The sequence below is a fragment of the Lipophrys pholis genome (assembly GCF_963383615.2).
Source record: "Lipophrys pholis genome assembly, chromosome: 4".
Classification (NCBI taxonomy): domain Eukaryota; kingdom Metazoa; phylum Chordata; class Actinopteri; order Blenniiformes; family Blenniidae; genus Lipophrys; species Lipophrys pholis.
In genome coordinates this window covers 23199535-23216745 of record NC_137637.1, presented here as the reverse complement: position 1 = coordinate 23216745, position 17211 = coordinate 23199535, and the positions used below count along the sequence as shown (strand labels likewise).

Here is a 17211-nt window from a genome sequence, read left to right as displayed (position 1 = left end):
GCGTGGTATGAGCTGTCAGAGGCTGCTTGATGGTGATGCCCGCTCGGCCTCCCCCGAGAGTGATGCTGTGGAGTCCATCACCCCCCCCTCCATCCCTCCCTCCCTCCATCCCTCCCTCTCTTTCTCTCTCAGTGCAGACAATAAGCACTGGAGGCCACAGAGAGGCCGCTCAGACAGGATGAGGCAGTCTTTCTCCTGCAGCAGCAGGCAGTGAAGGACAGGACAGACACACGGCTCGGTTTCACTTCAGAGACTCAGATTTTCTCACCGTAGTTGTAAAGTCTTCTTTACTCAAATTTTGCATCAGTGACAACACATATTTTTTGGTACATTTTGAAAAACCAATATGTCTAAAAAAATTTAAAAAAAAAGCTGATTAAACTCACACTGGGGAAATGCTTTGACTTTGTTAAAACGTTTGTTAATTTGCACATTTCTGCACATTTCTGATCTAATTTCGCTTCAGGATACAAATAAAACTAGACTTTTAAACTGTTTAGGTACACATGTCAGATTTTTTTCACAAATCCATCATAAAACCAGTCACTTGTTTAAAGGTGTATCCTCCTGTTTTAAAGAGTTTCCTCTGGTACGCTCTTACAGATCCACTAGTTTTGGAAGGTAAAACCCTGAAATCAGCATCATTATTTGTCTCAATATGCAGACAGAACATTTGTGACAGGTTTGAAAAAGTAGATTATGTGACAAACTCCAGTTTGTGAGACATTTTGTTTAGCAAGCAAATCACAAACTACAACACATTCACATGACTTCGATATCAAAAATAAAGTTTCCTAACTTGGTTTGCCCACCTCAGTTAGAAGGTCGTCAGAGTGGTCATCCTCACCACCTTTAAAGTATTTCAAGTGTTGTACACGCTGGAAAGTTTGGGTAAAGAAGGTAGTGAGTGTCACTGTAAGCCATATGAGAACTCATCTGTGCCACGATGATTCAACATCTTTGATGAAAGTGTATAATCTCACTTTTACATGAGTGACATTTTTTTCAAAGATCACTCTGATAAAATTGGAGGATACTAATTGATGAAGAATATGATTTTTGAATTTATATCGCATTGAATTAAGCACATGAAGTCATTTCTGAGTTTTTTGGACCGTTTTTGGCCATCGCTGTACTGGGTTATCAACCACCTATTTGTTTCTCTCAGATTTGTTCCAACTCACTTCTTTGTGTAGTTTTTCCGCCACGTTTTTATACATCCACATTTCACTCTTATCCATGAATCCATTTTATGACTGATGCTTTTTTTTCTTGCATGTCTCATACTGATCTTATTAGTTATTTAAGTTGGCTTAGTTTTAATAAAATACTTTCAGCTTTCCCTATTTTTATCACATGGCTCATTCATGCAGAACGTTGTATCAATCCTGTGTGAGAGCTTGTGGGAAATAAAAATCTCCTTCCCTGGATTTGTTCAACCGTGACTCAGCTACAGCTCATTTTTGGGGTAAAGACATAAAGAGAAACAAATTTTTTTCTACTGAAACACTGTGGCTCTTTTTGATTGAGGTCAGTTTTGTACCAGTTTAGTCTTGTTTTCTATTTTACTGTGGTTTAGAGTCTGTATAAATGTACAGCGTCTAACTCCAAACTGATCAGTAATGCTTTGTTACTGAGCTGAAACAAGTGTAGGATGCTACAACTAGTGTATGATTGTAATGTGATTTGTGGACTAACCACTGTGATGATGTGTTAATCTTCCTCCTGGGAGTTGTTCAAGACCAATCCAGAAAACCTTTTAAAAGAATGACTATAATTTGCTCCCCTCACCATCATTTTTTACCCCTAAACAGACTCTGTATTGTGTTGACATCATGAAAACCTGCATTGATCCAGGATGTAAATCCAAGATCAATTTGAAGTCATACTCGTACTCGGTTGTACTCAGGGACCGAGAGTAATTTCAGTTTTGTTTTTTGTTTATTTTTGCAATTTTATTGAGGACATTTTTGCCTCAATTTGTCTGTAATGCTTTGTTATGACATCTGCTTTTCTAAAATGACAGGGTTTTTTTTTGTTTTGATTTTTTCTAGTATGAATACTTCAATGCCGTGTTGATCAATGAAGTCGATGACGAAGGCAACAATGTGGAGCTGGGAGGAGAATTCCTCCTGGAGCCCAACGACCACTTCAACAACCTCTTAGTCAACCTGACCCTCAGTGTGGTCCAGGTGCCCACCAACATGTACAACAAAGGTAAGACCTCCGGCATTTGGCCGATCTGCAGAATGATGCGCGCGTTATTTACCAACATGAAGCTGATGAATAGGGCGGAGAGAGGGAGGGAGAGAAGTAAGTGGTAAAAGTGAGAAATGGCAGCTTGGACTGTATCAGTGTCACCAGCTGGGAGAAGAGGAGTTGGAGGATCGATAACAGCTCAAACATAAAGATAAAGTAACAGCGGGGCCTCTCTGCAAAGATGCTGCTCATATGGAAGCTGCTCAGTGGCTTCTTGTTGTCTCCTCTCCCCGTGTTTTTTCCTGGGTGGCTTTTGTTTGGCTGGAATTGACTCCCTATAACTCTCTGTTCATAGCACAAAGGCGGGCTCGTCCAGCAGCAGGAGGGGAGGGCATAATTCACTCACAGGCTTTGTGTCTCCTTCGGGGGGGGGGGTGTTCCATAAAGGACAGAGGTCAAGCATGCTCTCAGTGTTGGTGACCAGCATGGTTACCATTATCACCATTTAATTTACTTTTCTCTCTGTCCTCAGACCCCGACATCGTGAATGGGGTTTACTGGTCAGAGGCCCTGAATAAAGTGTTTGTAGATAATTTTGAAAGAGATCCAACACTGACCTGGCAGTACTTTGGGAGCGCCAAAGGTTTCTTCAGGCAGTATCCAGGTGAGTGCTGTTACTTTGCCATGTGGTTGTGTGTGTGTGTGTATGTGTGTGTGTGCGTGTGAAGGGGAACACAGAGAGGGAGAGAGATAAGAAAGGCTTGTCCCGTGGGAGATTTCAGCCGTCAGTGCAGAAAAATAGCAGATCAGAACAAATGATTTAGAATTACTAAAAGGGTAATTTGGCTAATGTTGTAATTTTACAGACCATCAGAGAGGATGCAAATACACATGGTGCAATTAATCAGAATTTGCAATTGCTGGTCTGCAGCTGCTCTCAGGAAAAAAAACCCAAAAAAAACCTTTGGTGGTTTGATCCAAGAAACCTTATCAGACGGTTCCAGTTACATGACACAATATCGTATTTCATACGGAATGGACAGAGACTCTATATTTTTGATGACGCTCCTACAAATGTAATTTTTTAACATGTCGGGTTTGTAACTCGTCTGTGGTTTTTGTTTTGATAATGTGTATTAAAGAGAAAATATTAAAGGGGTATTAAGACTTTATGTTTTTATTTTTCTGACTGTAAGATGGGACGGTGATCATCATATTCATCATATTTACCAAACTATAATGAGGAAAAACTGCCAACATTACTGTGTCTCGCAATATTTTTCAGGTGCTATTTTCTGTTTTCAAAGCATAAACTTTATTGAACTGTTTATGGGAAAATACACTCAAGAGAAATTCCCGAGGAGATATAAAAGATTATGTCCACAGCAGAGATGATTGTGCTTTTATTATCTCATAAAATAAGTATATTTGCAAGAAAACCAGGTATTGTGCAGATCTGATAGTAATACTTTGAACTCACCAAACTGCTTGAAAACTGCGTGAAGAAAATGGTGCGTAGAAGATCAAACCACTGTGGGGCATGAGAGTGAAGCACATCTTGACACTAAAATGAATAACATTAATAACCAGTGTTTTCGGTGCACGTCATTATGCGTACATTAGGCGGCTTCTGTTTTTCTTGGGGAAAAGCCACCCTGACCTCTCATTCTTCTAGTTTATGTCATTCGTGTGTGTACTCGCTTCACCCTGACCCGGAAAATTCTACCACAGGCACAAGTCACAAAGCAGCTGATAGAAACTTTTAACAAATTCTCCCTGAAGAGGAGTGAAACGTGGATTCCTGGTGACTGTTGTATTCACTCTTGATTCTGGTACTGACTCATTATAATAAAGGACTGTGTTGTGTAGTGCAACAATGGGACTCAGTAATGTGTTTTTAATAGTTTTTGAGCTTTTGTGTCACAAAGAAATTCACCCTTTGGGCACAAAGGCAACAGTGTACTTGCGGAGAAGTATCTGGTTTGATTCTTTTCTTTCCCTGTATTTTGTATTTTCCTGAAGTCTTTCCTTATATAGTTCAGATCTGTTGGTGTGATACTTTAATATTAAATCTGATGACCACCTGGGATCAAACATCACTGACCGGAACAACGAGTACCGATGATCGACTGCACTGGGGGATTAGGACGCTGTAACCTGATCTTGAAGCACCTGCTAAATAATAAAAGTCTTGTGTCAGCACACTTGTTTTTCTCCTAATTGATTCATGTTGTAATCGGTCCCTCAGGGGTGAAGTGGCATCCAGACGAGCATGGCGTCATTGGGTTTGACTGCAGAAATCGAAAGTGGTACGTCTCCACCGTGGCTGAGAAAATCCTGCTGTGCATGGCAGAGTGCGTGAGGACGCTGTCACTGTACTGTGTCATTTACCTGCCCGTCACAGGTACATCCAGGCAGCCACCTCTCCGAAGGATGTTGTGATCCTAGTTGATGTCAGCGGGAGCATGAAGGGACTCAGGCTGACCATTGCCAGACAGACGGTTTCTTCTATATTAGACACACTCGGAGATGACGACTTCTTCAACATCATTGCGGTAAGTTGACACGCTTGAAAGTCGGTGAATCTCAGCTGTCAATAAAGACAGTTTTATGCATTGATGTTCAAAAGTTGAACGCATTTGTTTTTTTTTTGTTTTTTTTACAGTATAATCAGGAGATCCACTATGTGGAGCCCTGCCTGAACGGTACTCTGGTCCGGGCCGACAGGACCAACAAAGACGTGAGTCCCTGTTCACACTAGACCAAGTTATCTTAATGACCACCGACAGTGTTTCTATAAATAATGCTTACGTTTCTCTTCTTTTCAACTTTTGTATTTATCCGTTTATCTGTCAGCATTTCCGTGAACATCTGGACAAGCTGTTTGCCAAAGGGATCGGCCTGCTGGGAGAAGCTCTGGCTGAAGCGTTCACCATCCTGAATGATGTGAGTTTTACTTCAGTGAACTGTGATTGTCAGTTTAACGGGGATGATGTTTAAACATTAATCCTTTTTCAGGATATAATCCACTCAGAAAATGTGGAAGAAAGCAGGGCGACCAAAATCTCATTCAATGTATTTACTGGTTCCCACGACAATGCAGTTTTTCATAATCTCTGATCATTTTCTCTAAACTTATTCATTTATCTAAAGTTTAATTTGACACGAGTTTAATGAATCTGTGCACATGCCTCTTTATGACAAATGAATTTTGTTCTCGTTTAATTCAAGGACTCCATTTGACCGGAACAGTGGGAAAACTTTCATTTTACCAGCCACATTTGTTTTCACTGACAGAACGTGTTCCAGTACGGCACGCTGCATGTCCTCAGTTAATCACAAAACGTTGCACACGCCGGGCGAATATACTCAAGCATTTGGGAGGTGTGTCGCCTGTCGAAATGCTCCAGTGCAATACCCGTTCCACCCTCCAAACACAGACACATCTATTCTGAAGTCTGATTAATGGCTCTAATTAATGTCAATGATTAATAACGTTGCTGATTGGAACACAAAGGAGATAAGGCCAGGAGCCACGCCGCACTTCTTTTATCTCCCTGTTTTCAGGCGAGCTTTGGCTGTGCCGCTGAAGCTGAGGGAGCGCAGCTTTTACCTCTGCATTTGTCAGATTAATTAAAGCCCCACAATGAATATGGTAATCGGGTAGCCGGCAGACCGCTGCTGAAATTCATTGTTGCGCCGCTGCCCTGTGAATGAAGTCGGACGGCGGCCTATCAAGGACCGGATCACAGAGAAACTTGACAGCAGCATTTACAACGAAACCTGCTCAAGAGCACTCCTCTGGAATTAAAAATGCACCGACTTCTCCCGCTTGTAGTCCATTGATACGCAAGAACCACTAAACAGCATGTGAATCACAAAGTATTCAGTCATCTCAAAACGTATACCCACCTCATCGTTGTCAGATATGTTTTGATTAAGAATAAGAAGATTGACCTATCCCTCTCACTGCCAGGGCTTTGGGATTGATTAGGTTTTTATCAACATCAGTTCCTTAATAATCCACCCTATTGATTATGTCTTTTCCAATTAACATTTGTATTTACTGATGTGCTCACTCCTCGGAAACAAATGGCATCATGCACATACGGTGTGCTTACAGAAGAGCGGTAAAGAGTGAACAGGAGCTCAGGATTGGAAGGGTGAGTCAGTGTCCTGCTGAGCAATCAGGGTTTTTCTACAAACAACTAGGAATTTCACCACTGTTGTGCAAGTTACTGAAAAATTGTTCTTGATTATAGCTACTAGTTGCATCTTCTGGCTCTTGTGCAGAACGGAGTGTAACATCTCATCTTGATAGAAACAACAAAAAGCTGCAATGAAACAGCTGAGACAATAAAAATAAGCTCTTCACTAAAGCTGGCAGCGCGATCGGAGGGTGGGACAGAGAGAGACAGCAGCTCCTCCAACTCTGAACATCACATTCTCACGGGATAAAACCCTTTTGTGGAAAGAGGGATGTGTAAAAGCACTGTTGTAAAACTGCTGTGAACCGTGCCACATGCATTCAAAGTCTGATCTGCTTTACTTCTGGACACAATTTTGGATTATAAACAAAACAAAACAAAATAAAAAAGCTTAAAAAAAAAAGAAAAATCGGATTAAAATATGGTAATCTACAGCTAACTGCAGTAATTCAATCTTTATACCTGATTCTAAGTGGCATCATGTATAATTAAACGTGTTCAGTTAGATAACGCAGCACCTGGATGCGATACAGTCTCAGTAGTTTCTGATCTCAGCTGTAAAGACCCGTTCCTTTTTAAAGACCTTGTGGATGTTTTAATTGTTGACAAATCCTGCCATAAATCACTTTATATTTCCTTGTGTTGCATTCTGTATCCTATTATACGTCAGTGAAGGATTTTAATTTTCCCAAGATACTTTGACGTACACCAAGATAAAAGTCATTAAAATACAAGATTTCAAATAGTCAATCAAAATTCATAAATATTGTTCTTCCACAAACTTTCATCATAATCAATTAAATATAAATATTTGTGAGAGAAACATTTAGTTATGATTGTCCTGTATTCAATGCTGCTGTCTGACAAAGCACAACCTTCAGACGAAATGCACAACAAACCAAACACTTATTAGTAAAACGGGATCTCAGACCTATTGATCAGTTACTAAATTAGTTTGTCATAAACTTTATGATGAATTGCTCTTTTGTTTAATTGTTCAGACACTGAAGGAACAACTCTATTACTCCTGTTTTCTATACATTTCTTCCTGAATAAAGTGAATATTCACATCTTTACATCACTGAGAGGTTTTTCTACGACAGGTTTCTCAGTGTTCCTGCCACCAGAATTACACCGAGATCTCAGTCTCAGTTTATATCTTAACACACTGCGATTGTATATATGTGTTTGATTTCTGAAAGCCTCCTAATAGTTAGCCTGTATGATTCATCCTGTGATTGCGTCGCTACACACTTTCACACAGTGGTGGGTCAATAAACCTCTTAATTGCCGCACTGCATCTTCTAACACCCAAATGAAGTGAGACACAGTATTCATCCTCATTTACCAAAAACATTATGAATATATCGCTGATGATCCACTTCACATCACAATGCACTATAATAACAGTAGGGTCTGTGTTTTAAATGTGTGAATAACTAAACTTCCGTGTTTCCTCCTTGTGTAGTTTAATCAGACTGGACGTGGCAGCGTGTGCAGCCAGGCCATAATGCTCGTTACTGACGGGGCCACTGCAATGTACGACGATGTCTTTGAGAAGTACAACTGGCCGGAAAGAAAAGTGAGTTTTGACCTCCATCTCGACTTTATGACTCTTCTCTTTCTGTCTGATACACTTGTGCCTGTTTTCCTGCTTGTTCCGCAGTTTTCTTGCATCATTGCCGTTTGTATACTTTAATAGTACATGGCAGATGGAGCTGGTGTCTGGTGTTCTGAGGAGCTACTCTCTGTCTTCATCGTCACGCATTGCTCTGTGCTGTAAAGTCCATGTCAGTGTGATATTATTCTAACGTGTGAACGTGTTACAAAGTGATATTTTGATCAGCGTTTGTCCATGTTAGAGGCGCTGTTTCCTTGTACACACAGTGTAAAGTCTTTCCTACACCCGACACTGTGAGGCTCACTTTGTAGCATGTAAATGCAGTTGAAATGAGATGAACTGCTGTGCTATTCACAGAGCAATAAAAGCAACAGCTCAAGGGCTTTTGTTCAGTCCTATCAAGCATATGTGTGTTGGCAGTGTTTGGCAGAGCACAGGGCACTGTTTGGCAGGGCAGCCCCCACAACCCCCCCGCACCCCTACCCCCCCACCCCCAACACACACCCTCAGGGCGGCTCTATGGCAGCCATTCTGTGTTTTCTATATGCTTTATGCTTAGCAAAGCATCTGGAGCCAATGGGCCGTGCAGGTCTGGCAAAGTGTCACCCAGTGTTCTGTAAAAGGACATTTGTTCAAGCCTTCATCCACAAAGCCCCAACAAAAGGAAATGAATTCAATGTTACTGCGTTTTCCTGAAAAAAAAAAAATTGAATAAAATGACAAAATAAAGATCAAAACAGGAACAGAGTGGCTGAAAGAAAATGAGAAAGAGCTGAGTAGTGTTTCCTATGAGGGTGTGGAAAGAGTCAGATACAATCAGGACAGGAAGATGAAGCACTAAGGAGACTTTGCATGTTTTTTCAATCTTTGCATCGTAGAAACCTTTAACATCTATGTGTCTTTTAAACAGGTGCGGATATTCCCTTACCTGATTGGGCGAGAGTCTGCATTTGCTGATAACCTCAAATGGATGGCTTGTGCCAACAAAGGTTGGAGACTTTTTGATAAACACTTGAGCAGACAGCTCGGTATCAGAGCATTGAGCGGGGCCTGATTAGGCGCTTCAGCCAGCTAATATGATAGATTAGGGGTGTGTGTGTGTGTTCCGGGTTTGCTCTGTATGTGTTTGTTGCGAGTGTGCTTTGTTGTATGTGCATGCATGTGCATGCGCCGGCTCAGGCTCTTTCTGCCAAGAGGCAATGAAGTGGCACTCGGGGAGGTCAGAGGTCAATCTGCTCTAATCCCTCTTCCTGTCAGTGTCTACCTCTTGGCGGCTCGCTGCTGATGGCTCTCACTTGTCAACGCTCCGGATGAGTGCCCCCTGGAAGGGAAAGTCACTGCCAGGAAAACAGATCGCAAAGGGATTGTGGAATGACAGGCCCCAATCCTCGTTCCCCCATACAGACCCCCGCTGTGAAATAACCTTACATGTCCGATACGAAGCATTGTCAGTTACAGCCGGAGCTGACACCATGTCAAATGGCTCCCGTAACACTGGAAATCTGCTGCACAGGAGTTCAGAGCAGCGCCAACGTGTTTGTATTGGCAACAAGGACAAGTGTAATAAATAACAAAACATCTAAGTGTGCACTTAACTTAACAAACGGACTTCTCACAGTGTGAGAGCATGAGTGCTGTTACGCTTATGGTTTAGAAAGTTTATGCAAAATTTTAATAAAATTAATTACAGTTTTGGTCTTCACAGGTTTATTTGGATCATAGTATTGTGATTTTTGTGTGTGTGTGCGTGTGTGTGTGTGTGTGTGTGTGTGTGTGTGTGTGTGTGTATGGGTGCGTGTTTCCAATGAAATGTCTTTGTTGATATTTAATACTCAATATGCAACTAGGAGAAACCAAAAATGTAATCCTACATGTAGTGCCTTATTGATTACTCCGACTGAGCTCCAATTCTAAATTTTCTAAAGTTACACGGTCGATGTATTTATAACAATATTGTAAAAACAGAAGAAGAAAAAAATACAACCATTAAAATGTACTTTTCTTTAGTTTGAATTTTTACTGGTGATTTTTGAAGTTTATTTGAAGAATTTCTTACAAAATGTACAAACGTTAATTCAATTGATTCAAGTAGATTCAAATAAATGATTACTGCCTTAAAATCATCCTATAATGGACACACTGTTACACATCAGTGGTCAATAGAAGTAAAGACAACATTTAACATCCCAGTGTAATTCCAAGTCAAAGAATCTCCTGGGATATCAACCTGTTAGGAACTGATACTGAAGGTGAATCAATTTCAATTCACTTGCTGTCGTAACAATTTGACATACAACAGGTGAAAAGGAGAGGCAATGAGCAAAACAACCCATATTCAGGAATGGTTTTGCAGGTGCTTTTTTTCCAGTGCCTTCACCACTCATGGTATCATGATGCAGTATCTGCAGCCCACGAAAGTTGCTCAGGTAGAACAGATACTCCAGGATGGCTCATCCATTGACGTCGTGGCCACATGACAGAGCCTGGAGACACAGTCTTACATTGTTTTGTTCTCAGTGGATCATCGCACCACGTTATCAATAGAAATGCTTATCTAGAAATTGTAATTTATCAAGATGTAGGATGTTTGATTAAGTGTACAAACACCACACTTTACAAATACAATTTCTATGTGTTGTGATTTAGGCTCAAACGAAATAAGTGGATGGCTTCTGATGTTCTTGGTTTCTGTAGACAATTCTCAGATAGAAAACTACTGTCAGACGAAATCCAGCAAATCCTTCTAGTCTCTTTCTTCACGAGGTAAAAGATATTTTAGGACTGATGACTTCAGTTTATCTAACTAAAGCTTCTCGTTCAGGTGGTTTCAAAGTGTGTGAGGGGGATGTCAGGATATTTACTTCTAGAGCATTTTCTATTAGTTTAGTAAAACTTTACTCCAGTGAAGAAAGAAAAACTCGGTATCACCTTTAGCTTTTAATGTGTTCAAAAGCCAAAATCTATGTTTCAGTACCAAAGTTGATCTCTGTTTTGGTGTGTGTGATACATTGCAGGATATTTCAGTCAGATCTCCACCTTGGCGGATGTTCAGGAGAATGTGATGAGGTATCTTCACGTCATGAGTCGTCCGAAGGTTATCGATCATGAGCATGATACAGTGTGGACTGAAGCTTACGTGGACAGTGCTGTAAGTATGTCACAGTTTAAGTTTTTGTTCTACAATCCTCCAGTTTTCTTTTGCGTAATAACATTATTCCACGTTTGACAATAAAATTACAAATCTCCCGTAGTGTGGTGCAACCAAACACGTTAGCCGCCTAATGTACGTTAGATATTTCTGGTCGTGTTGCTCTCCTGCAGTACTGCGCGGTGTCCATGTTATTTTCTTTATCCTTGTACTGTACAGTGAGAGAGCACATGTGTGGTTCTGCTCTCTCATCATTACTCTTCATGCTGCTGGAATGACTCCTCATTATGAGCTTCATTAATCTGCATGGATCTTCCCCCAAACGTACATCTGTGTCCACGAAGCCGGTGCAGACTTAAATCAACCAATAATTCAATCTTTGCGTGTCTCTTACTCCTCTTTAGCTTTCCCAGGCTCACAAGGTAAATATCCACATGTGACCACATCAGTATACAATAACATTACTATGCTGTCCAGATTAAGCTGTGATCCAATGCAGATTGTTCTATATCAGAACAATCTGCATGAAAGTTGTAGCATTAGAATCAGTAAATTTAGTATGAATAATTGAATAATTAGAAACTATTTTAGAGGTTAAATACCAACATATCGTACCTCTATTTTTTGTGTCAGTATTTCTCATTGAGGGCACGGTCTTCCCTCTAGAGGGCAAGAACAGCAGAGGGGCATTTATTGTACCTTTGTGCTTCTTTGCAGTAAGGAGACGCGCGGCGTGCACACACTATAACACACACACACACACTCACGCACATGCACGCATGCATGCACGTAAGAAGTGTTTGGAAGAGAGATTGTCCTCTGGAGTGTGTGTGTGTGTGTGTGTGTGTGTGTGTGTGTGTGTGTGTGTGTGTGTGTGTGTGTGTGTGTGTGTGTGTGTGTGTGTGTGTGTGTGTGCGCGTGCACTGGTATCTCAGCCTCAGACACACCATTCATCATTCTGTGGATCATTGCACTTTATCTCCTAAAGCCCATAATAAAACTGACATTGGAGAGAGAGAACGAGAGAGAGAGAGAGAGAGAGAGAGAGAGAGAGAGCGAGAGAGAGAGCGAGAGAGAGAGAGACTCCATACCTGTGTTCGTGCGTGCGTGCGTGCGTGCATGCGTGTTCACTTTTCCCTCTCACCCTGTGTTGTGAATTTCACTAACTCCATTTTTCATTTTTGTCGAGCGAGGTTGTACACACAGCACTTCATGGAACGTTATCTCGGCACGCACACGCCTCCACAAATGAGCACCAACCACACTCATACATGTTCACACACTTCAGAGACTCGCAACATGTTTGTGGGAACCCATCTTTATTATAATGATTTCTCTGGTCACTCAGTTAACCTTAATTTTCACAAAACATTGTGTTCACCCTCAACATGAGTGTAACCTTAGCCTCAATACCATGCAACTCATCGGTGACCCCACAAGTGTGGTGTACTCACACTTTTGTCGGTGCCATCTTACAAGATGGGGGGAATAGCAGGCCTGCTTTACAGGGAAAAAAAAACTTTTCTTCCCTGATCGTCTTGAAATGAGTCATTTGTATAGTAATGGTAAATGGTAAATTCAAATTTACTTTGATTATCCTGTTGTCATTCTTTTGTGTTTTTCTTTTTCTTTTTTTGAGTTAAAAGATAAATCTGGTATAAGCCTGACGACTACAGTTGCCATGCCCGTCTTCAGCACAAGGAATGAAACAGTGAGTGAATCATTACAGCTTTTTCATCGGTGCGCTTCATTTGTTTGACAGACAGTAGCGTGTTTACCGTTTACCGTATTACTTTTTCAGTACTTTATAAAGGATGAATTCAGTCTGCCCATATAGTAGCTCGATCCCAATCAATGAGAGATGAATTTGACCTCAGCTGTAAGAAATTACATCATTAATAATCTCAATCATGCAATTACACAGTAAGTGATTTTCAGCTGTATTGCTCATAGTATCACGTTACAGATAATATTTTGGTATTTTACCAGAACATACTTTTTTTTTTTAACCTATGTATCCACTGTATGTACTTTTACTTACATCTGCAGCTTAGAATGTGTCTCCCTCCATGACAGCGATTTTAAATCCCAAAACATCGGCGTACATAATGACTTCCACAATAAGCTGCTCCATTGCTGCTGTTAAAAACAAGAAACACGTACAAACTCCATAACAACTGAAATCTCCAGGAAAGCCACATGATCATATAATTTAATCTCATTGAAGTTGCTATAGGGCTGTTCCAGCACTTAAAGTCTCTGTATAGCATTTGGTGTGTAAAAATCTGTGAAATTTGTGAAAACCTTTCACTTTGGAAATCCTTTACTTGATATTAGTATAAAAAGTCATGCACTGCAGGTTTAACTAAGGATGGCCTGGCTTTGCTGAGTGACTGAACAGGAAGTCTGTTTTCATGTGAAGTTGTTTATGTATTTTGAATTTTGCTCACGCAGAAAAACCAGGGTATTCTACTGGGGGTAGTAGGAACAGACATCCCTCTGCAGGAACTGATGACGCTGATCCCCAAACATATGGTACAATCAGCTGCCTCGTACTAAATGTATTCTTATGCACTTTTTGATCCTGCATCACTTATATCGCTTTCTGCATCTAGTTAGGGATCCATGGTTATGCGTTTGCCATCACGAACAACGGCTACATCCTGACTCATCCGGACCTCAGACCTCTGGTAATTCAGCTTCTTATCATAACGTTTACACCTGAACTGTCTCAGTACATTCCCTGACTATACCCTGATTTTCCCTTTTGTTTTCTCCATGCTATTGTACACATAACCACAAATATGAACTCCCTTGAGGGCACCTCCAGACAAATGTGTTATCTGGTCAGGAGGCTACCTGGGCTCGTATAGTCTGTAATCCCCACCTTTTCCTTTGATGTATGCATGCAGGGATAAAGGCCACTCATAGGGCTGGCTGGCCTGAGATTTCCCAGAGGTAACTTAACACTCGCTGGCAGAGGCTACAGCCGCTCGCCCTGGGACCTCTGGCTCCTCGGGAGCTATGGCTGTGCTAGTGGATCTGTGTGTGCCAGTGTTAGTGCTATTCCTCTCTGTGTGCAACTGTGTGTGTTAGTGTGTGTTGGTTCCTCGTGAGTGTCTCTTTGTGGCTAAAACTGTGCTGTGGTTGTAGTCATTGACTTGTTGTTTCATGTGGATCGGGACGACATACACTAGCAGAGTTTGACAATTACCCTAATCTTGCACTGATGTGTACTTGTACAAGCGTGGATTTTATGCGTGGATCAGTCATATTAATTGTTTTTAATTCACCTGACAGTGTTAATTTCACAGATGATTTGTTGAATAATTACCCAGCAAAAAACCCCCAACAACTCCATGTTTGTACTTGATAAATCTAATCTTACGTAACTTTTTGTTTTAAGAATGCAACACAAAAGCTAAACGAAATTGGAAAAACATTGAAATTAATCATTTCCTTCATGTCAGACTCATATATCTGAGAGTTACGTCCCATGTGCATATTTTACAACTGTGTCAGGCTAGAGAAGGTGACATGTTTAAGCTGTCAAAACAAAGCATGATTACACTGAAAGGATCATTGAGCTTCATATATTGTGTTCCTCTGTGCAGTATCAGCAGGGTCAGAAGAGGAGGAAGCCCAACTACAGCAGCGTGGATCTCTCTGAGGTGGAGTGGGAAGACAAAGATGACATTGTACGTGCAAACAAAAAAACAATACAATCAAAGCTCCCATCATTTTTAGCATATGCAGCAAGCACATTATGCTAAATTAAATGGCATTGAATTAGATAATCTTGTTTTGAGCAACAAATTAAGGTTTACCACATGTCACACAATGAGGATTCTGAAATGGCTGTTTATTCAAACACACAAAGTTTGGTACATGACTTTATCCGTCCGACAGAACAAAGAATTAATGCCAAAATCAAGATACAGAAAAACTATCAAATGTCCATAGCCGGACTGGATCAGTAAGCAGGATGAGGCTCCAGGAATGGCAAAAAGAAATATAGAGTGTATACAAGATGTTTACCATAGTGAGACAAATAACTATCAAGTCTGAGGACGGCACAGACGTACACACAGGAAGTCTGGAGTTAACAAGGCGCACAGGACACAATCATGAGTGAGGGAGCTCAGATTTATACGTACTCTGCAAGAGCAAAACGATGTCTGCTCCCGGTGTTCAGAGAGCAGACAGACACAAATCTATTCTCACAGCCCTGGTTTGGGATTTTTCACAGCTTTTTCTCGACTTTTCTGTGATGTGATACTCGCTAGCTAATGTATGGTTGATACTGGTTAATTCATTCCCCTAACAAGTGAACATGTTGACTATGTTTAATGCTTTTTTTTTTTTTTTTTTCCATTTCCTCTTAAGGGGTTTCACTTGAAATGTTTCCTGACCGGAACAATCCGTAATTTAATTCAACAAATAAACTTCTCTGTTTATACAAAGTGTACACTGTTAAAACCCCAATATGAACCAAGACAGAAACAAATATAATAATAAACTCAAAATAAAGGGTTCTTTGTAAAATAGAATCGTTAACTGCATTTAACACATTCATCACTTCATTCATTCTATAGCAAGAGCTTCTTTCAGAAATAAATGAGCCTCGGTGTTATCGTATCAATGCACACAGTGCACAGTGGAAATAGCCTCTGAAAGGCCGCTGGATCAGTGACCTAGTCCTGACCTTTCTACTCGGCATGAATCTCTTCTTGGCTTTATCTTTTAGCTGCGCAATGCTATGGTGAACAGGAGGACAGGGACATTCTCAATGGAGGTGAAGAAGACCGTGGATCGAGGGGTAAGGCAGCAGATAAGCATGTTTAGTGTCTCCATATCAGATGACGGATGTTCTCTCTCTCTTTCTCTTGTCCCTGGACTAAAGATGCAAATCTCTTCTTCTTTCAGAGGCGTGTGCTAAAGATGCACAATGACTATTATTACACTGACATCAAAGGAACTCCATTCAGGTGGACGAGAAGTTTTACTGCACTCCCAAATGAGTTTCTGTCCATTAATCTCTTGTTTCTAGTTGAACTGGCTCAGGTTGATCCTCCGCTCTGATTGTGCTTCCAGTGTTGGAGTGGCTCTCTCAAGAGGTCATGGGAAGTATTTCTTCAGAGGAAATGTATCAGTGGAAGCAGGTACTGGACTACATGTTTGCTCATTCACTCTGTGATGAAAATATGAATTCATTATGTCTTATTGTGCAGCACCTTGAAAAGAAATCCATTTTGAAACTCTTAACTCTTTTTCTCTTCATATTTTGTATTCTTTTGGGGAAATATCTTTCTTTTCTCTTGTTTGTCTAGTTATCTCTGCTACAGAGTTATCCTCTTTTTACTTCTGCTTTTCAAAAAATACGATGACAGATACACAAAGGGATTGCCATGTCTCCTTTACTTCTGTCATTCAGCGTCAAATAGTCTCTGGATGTTGATGTTAGAACTATGAAGGATAACATTTGCAATATTTCTGAAATGCAAGTGAAGTACATGCAACAAGCATGCTTTGAGATTGGATTAGAAAACACAGATGTGTATAAATATGGAGTATAAAAGCGGCCAGGAATGAATAATCAAGTAAAAGACACCTGAAAACTAAGTACCGCAGTTTTTCATGACTTCCGACATAATAGGTTTATGGTGGATAAATGTGTGTAACCAGAGTGTTTGAGCACTTGTAAACACAGTGGGTCCATCAACGTAGACCGGCACTGCTGAAGCGTTACTGACTTGTGTTTTTCAGGGCTCCGTGATCTGGAACAGCCAGATGTCGCCCTGGCAGATGAATGGTAACGTAGGGGTTATGGAAGTGGGCACTCATGCATTATGTAGGTTATCCCTGCGTGTTCAACAGGGATCCTGAGGCCTGTGATCTAACAGCAGGGCTCTTTTCCAACCACAGGACCTACTGCAACACAGAGGAGCAGCACGAGCACCGTCACCTGACCCAGATTCAGGCCATCAAGCTCTTCATGACGGGACGCAGAACGCACCTCAAATGTAAGGGGGATC

At 40.9% G+C, this 17211-nt stretch overlaps 1 protein-coding gene across 1 annotated transcript in view; it reads left to right on the top strand.

Annotated features, from left to right (window-relative positions):
• The window catches only part of cacna2d3 (calcium channel, voltage dependent, alpha2/delta subunit 3), a gene marked incomplete at its 5' end in the record, with an annotated part of 33892 nt that overhangs the window by 10824 nt on the left and 5857 nt on the right, over window positions 1-17211 (top strand). Inside the window, 19 exons of the mRNA XM_080462284.1 lie at window positions 2055-2217; window positions 2732-2863; window positions 4448-4508; window positions 4604-4754; window positions 4865-4939; window positions 5056-5145; window positions 7876-7989; window positions 8939-9017; window positions 11043-11176; window positions 11581-11598; window positions 12816-12887; window positions 13631-13711; window positions 13792-13866; window positions 14791-14874; window positions 15924-15995; window positions 16103-16164; window positions 16271-16338; window positions 16943-16988; window positions 17102-17199. Coding sequence (XP_080318410.1) covers window positions 2055-2217; window positions 2732-2863; window positions 4448-4508; window positions 4604-4754; window positions 4865-4939; window positions 5056-5145; window positions 7876-7989; window positions 8939-9017; window positions 11043-11176; window positions 11581-11598; window positions 12816-12887; window positions 13631-13711; window positions 13792-13866; window positions 14791-14874; window positions 15924-15995; window positions 16103-16164; window positions 16271-16338; window positions 16943-16988; window positions 17102-17199 — 1675 coding nt within the window. The remainder of the gene's footprint in view (window positions 1-2054; window positions 2218-2731; window positions 2864-4447; window positions 4509-4603; window positions 4755-4864; window positions 4940-5055; window positions 5146-7875; window positions 7990-8938; window positions 9018-11042; window positions 11177-11580; window positions 11599-12815; window positions 12888-13630; window positions 13712-13791; window positions 13867-14790; window positions 14875-15923; window positions 15996-16102; window positions 16165-16270; window positions 16339-16942; window positions 16989-17101; window positions 17200-17211) is intronic.